Source organism: Cebus imitator, unplaced genomic scaffold (assembly GCF_001604975.1).
Source record: "Cebus imitator isolate Cc_AM_T3 unplaced genomic scaffold, Cebus_imitator-1.0 Scaffold356, whole genome shotgun sequence".
In the NCBI taxonomy this organism is placed as follows: domain Eukaryota; kingdom Metazoa; phylum Chordata; class Mammalia; order Primates; family Cebidae; genus Cebus; species Cebus imitator.
Genome location: NW_016107671.1, coordinates 673,841 through 678,566, shown reverse-complemented (window position 1 = coordinate 678,566; position 4,726 = coordinate 673,841). Strand labels below are relative to the sequence as shown.

The 4,726-nt window shown below is 52.4% G+C and overlaps 1 protein-coding gene across 5 annotated transcripts in view; it reads left to right on the top strand.

Moving 5' to 3' along the window:
- The window catches only part of RYR1 (ryanodine receptor 1), a 151,636-nt gene that overhangs the window by 39,523 nt on the left and 107,387 nt on the right, over positions 1 to 4,726 (top strand). For all 5 annotated transcript variants that reach the window (XM_037730736.1, XM_037730734.1, XM_037730735.1 and 2 more), the window contains exons 28-29: positions 1,986 to 2,380; positions 3,712 to 3,844. In XM_037730736.1, coding sequence (XP_037586664.1) covers positions 1,986 to 2,380; positions 3,712 to 3,844 — 528 coding nt within the window. The remainder of the gene's footprint in view (positions 1 to 1,985; positions 2,381 to 3,711; positions 3,845 to 4,726) is intronic.

The following is a 4,726-nucleotide window of genomic DNA, read 5'->3' as shown; positions in this document are numbered from 1 at the left end:
GGGGTTTCACCATGTTGACCAGGATGGTCTCGATCTCTTGACCTTGTGATCCACCCGCCTCGGCCTCCCAAAGTACTGGGATTACAGGCGTGAGCCACCGCGCCCAGCCAGAAAAAAATTTTTTTAATAAATAAGTTTTAAAAATTAGCCAGGTGCCATGGCACACGCCTGGAGTCCCAGCTACTTGGCAGACTGAGGCAGGAGGATCCTCTGAGCTCAGGAGGTCGAGGCTGCGGTGAGCTGATCGTACCGCTGCACTCCAGCCTGAGCGAAGAGCCAGACTCTGTCTCAAAAAACTAAACCAAAATAAAACAAAAGAGGAAACTCGATAGGGAAGGTGTGCAAGAATTGTGCTGAGTACAAAGTGTGTGTGTCTTGTTCCGGTGGCTGTCTTGGGTCTCGGTCCATCTGGAGCGCAGGCTGGCATCGTCTCATTAACGGCTGCGTTGTTGACTCACCGCCTCGAGGTAATCGCTGGAACTTTGCAGCTGGGTCTCCAGGCTTGGTCTGTCTGTCTCAAGATTAGCCCCTGGACCCTCCAAGTAAGCCCATAATTACATACAAATATACAGTTAGATAAATATGCATGGCGTAAAGGAGTTTATGGTGAGAAAGAGAGGGATGTGGTTGAAAGAAAGTCCATTTCGGCCAGGCACAATGGCCCACGCCTGTAATCCTAACACTTTAGGAGGCAGAGGTAGGAGGATCACTGGGGCCCAGGAGTTCAAAACCAGCCTAGGCAACATAGTGAGACCCTGTCTCTACAAAAAATAAGCAAAACTAGCAGGGTGTGGTGGCATGCACCTGTAGTCCCAGTTACTTAGGAGGCTGAGGTGGGAGGATGGCTTGAGTCCAGGAGGCCGAGGCTTCGGTGAGCCAAGATCTCGCCACTGCATTCCAGCCAGAGCAACCGAACGAGACCCTGTCTCAAATAAATAAATACATACATACATAAGAAAATAAAGAAAGAAAGTACCCGTCAAGGCTCTATCTTAAGACTAAGGAGAAGAAAAAAAGATTTCTGCAGTAAGCTTTAAGGTTACATGCTGAGACTCAAGAGAAAATAAAGAAAAGCTTAAAAATGCATTGAAATTGGCCAGCGCGGTGGCTCATGCCTGTAGTCTCAGCACTTTGGGAGGCCGAGGTGGGTGGATCACAAGGTCAGGAGTTTGAGATCAGCCTGACCAACATGGTGAAACCCCTGGGCGTGATGGCACATGCCTGTAATCCCAGCCACTCAGGAGGCTGAGGCAGGAGAATCACTTGAACCTGGGAGGCGGAGGTTGCAGTGAGCTGAGATCTTGCCACTGCACTCCAGCCTGGACGACAGAGCAAGACTCTGTCTCAGAAAAAAAAAAAGCATTAAAGTTGGCCAGACTCGGTGGCTCACGCCTGCAATCCCAGCACTTTGAGAGGCTGAGGCGCGAAGATCACTTGAGGTCAGGAGTTCAAGACCAGCCTGGCCAACATGGTGAAACCCCGTCTCTACCAAAAATACAAAAATTAGCCGTGTGTGATGGCTCGTGCCTGTAATCCCAGCTACTCAGCAGGCTGAGGCACAAGAATCGTTTGAACCCTGTAGACGGAGGTGGCGGTGAGCCAAGATCCTGCCACTGCACTCCAGCCTGGGTGACAGAGCAAGAATGTGTCTCAAAAAGAAAAGATGCATTGAAGTTGAGCTGCCTGGTTACAGAATGACAGAATAGGTGGTTGGATGGATGTAGGTAGGTTTTGAAAAGTGATTCCGGCGTGTGTCCGGGGCTGCATAGGGAGCCCAGAGAAAGGTTGCAGAGGGCTGCAAGCACCGCAGGGCCCAGCGGTGTACCCGCCGGGAGCTTCATCCACCTGCAGGAGGGGGCGCCCTTGACTAATTCCCACGCAGGCGCTCTGTGGCCTGTGGTGGCTCCGTGTGTGACCAGGTGTGGGACCAACGGCCTGGCCTGGCCCGCCTGCCCAGCTCAGTGCTCCACTCCCCGCCACCCCAGGTGTCCCGAGTGGACGGCACTGTGGACACGCCCCCCTGCCTGTGCCTGACCCACCGCACCTGGGGCTCCCAGAACAGCCTGGTGGAGATGATCTTCCTGCGGCTGAGCCTCCCAGTCCAGTTCCACCAGCACTTCCGCTGCACCGCAGGGGCCACCCCGCTGGCACCACCCGGCCTGCAGCCCCCCGCCGAGGACGAGGCCCGGGCGGCGGAACCCGACCCTGACTACGAAAGCCTGCGCCGCTCAGCTGGGGGCTGGGGCGAGGCCGAGAGCGGGAAAGAGGGGACTTCGAAGGAGGGCGCCCCCGGGGGCACCCCGCAGGCCGGGGGAGAGGCACAGCCGGCCAGGGCAGAGAATGAGAAGGACGCCACCACCGAGAAGAACAAGAAGAGAGGGTGAGTCGAGGGGGGCCAGAGTCGGGCTTGAGGGCTGCCTTGGGACCCCCAAGTAGGTAACCACAGTAACCTGGGAAACCCCCGTTTTACCTCAAAGTAGCCCCATATAAGCTAAGCAAAGTAAGAATACCGAGAGAGCCTATCATGTCTCCAATAAACCACGTTATTTTCCTGGGGTGCCCTAATGTCCCTAAGAATGTCTACTTGGGCACCCTACTGTATGTATGGAGAACTCTCTTACCCTTGAGTACCTAGAGGACCCCAAAGGCCTTCGCCCAATACACCGCCACCCATGGACACTAACAGGGACTTCAGTATCTTCCTGGGAGAATTTACGGTACCCAAAGGTATCCCAGTGAACACCCAGTGGCCTTCTAAATGGGGATCCTTTCTGTGTCACAAATGTACCCCTGAAAAGCTAACTTAAAGGGAGCAACCTCCGCCTCCCAGGTTCAAGCAATTCTCCTGCCTCAGCCTCCCAAGTAGCTGGGATTACAGGCAGGTGCCACCACTCCCAGCTAATTTTTGTATTTTTAGTAGAGAGGGGGTCTCACCATGTTGGCCAGGCTGTTCTCAACCTCAAACTCCTGACCTCAGGTGTGAGCCACTGTGCCCGACTCATTTTTTTTTTTCTCCCGAGACGGAGTCTTGCTCTGTTTTCTAGGCTGGAGTGCAATGGCACAATCTCGGCTCACTGTAACCTCCACCTCCCAGGTTCAAGCAATTCTGTCTCAGCCTCCCTAGTAGCTGGGATTACAGGCATGTGCCTCCACATCCGGCTAATTTTTTTTTATTTTTGGTAGAGATGGGTTTTCACCATGTTGGCCAGGCTGGTCTCCTGACCTCGGGTGAACCCTACCATGGCAGTGGTTTTCAATGGGATTGAAAACCCACTGTGTCTCTTGGTGGGTGTTTGGAAATGATGGAGTCTTTGTGGTCATAACAATTTGGGGGGCTGCTGCTGCTGGGTGGGGGTTGCAGGGGTCCCACCTGCCTTGCAGTGTACAAAACAGTGCCGCATAATGAAGAATTGTCCTTTTCCAAGGAATTGTCCTTTTCACCCATATGAGAAATACATGTGGGAAATGCTGACTTAGGGAGACCCCTGTATACCCCAGTGGGGACCCCCATATTCCCAGAAGGTGCCTTTAATTTGGGTAACTCAGCATCCACAGGCGCAGAGTGCAGTGCTTTCAGAATGGATGAGGCTGGAGAGGGTGGGAGTTCCAGCCCTCCAGAGGCAAGACCTGGGGTATTAGAAGCAGGGTGTGGCCAGGCCCGATGTGGGGGCATGAATGCCGGTTCTCATGGCACCTCTCCCCCACCACCAGCTTCTTATTCAAGGCCAAGAAAGTCGCCATGATGACCCAACCACCGGCCACCCCCACACTGCCCCGACTCCCTCGAGATGTGGTGCCTGCAGACAACCGTGATGACCCGGAGATCATCCTCAACACCACCACGGTGTGGACCAGGAACCCTCAATTTTGGGGTCCCCCACATAGCCTGGCCACTCCTAAATTTCCAAGTTTAGTGTTATTGTCACCAGTAACTTCCCACCTTGCACTAGGGACTTCCCACTATACACCAGAAACTCACAAAGTATGGCACACATGGATTTAATCCTTTGAACCCCTAAATCCATATAGCTAGTGGCCTGCAAATGGGAGGGGGGTATGGTAGAGGTGTAAGGCACACTGATATAACTCCCGAGGATCCCAAAAACCAGAGGATAAGCCAATATAGAAAAGGGACCCCAACATTTGGGCTCACCCATATAAACACAGTACCCCAAATGTAATACCTACTCTAATATATTACTGGGAATCAAAATTCATAACTGTCTTAATATAGTTTGGGGATTCCCCAAATCCAAAATATTTTATAGACAGACATCCTGGTGCAGAGTCCTAACCATTTTGGCACCAGGGACCAATTTCATGGAAGACAATTTTTCCATGGACGAGGGATTGTTTCAGGATGAAACTGTTCCATCTTGAATCATCAGGCAAAGATTCTTTTTTTTTTTTTTTTTCTTCCCCTGAAACAGTCTTGCTCTGTCGCCCAGGCTGGAGTGCAGTGGCACAATCTCGTCTCATTGCAATCTCCACCTCCCAGGTTCAAACAATTCTCCTGCCTTGGCCTCTCTAGCAGCCGGGATTACAGGCACCTGCCACCACACCCAGCTAATGGTTGTAATTTTAGTAGAGATGGGGCTTTGCCATGTTGGCCAGGCTGGTCTCAAATTCCTCAATTCAGGGATCTACCCACCTCAGCCTCCTAAAGTGCTGGGATTACAGCGTGAGCCACCATGCCTGGCCATAGATTTTTTTTTTTTTTTTTTTT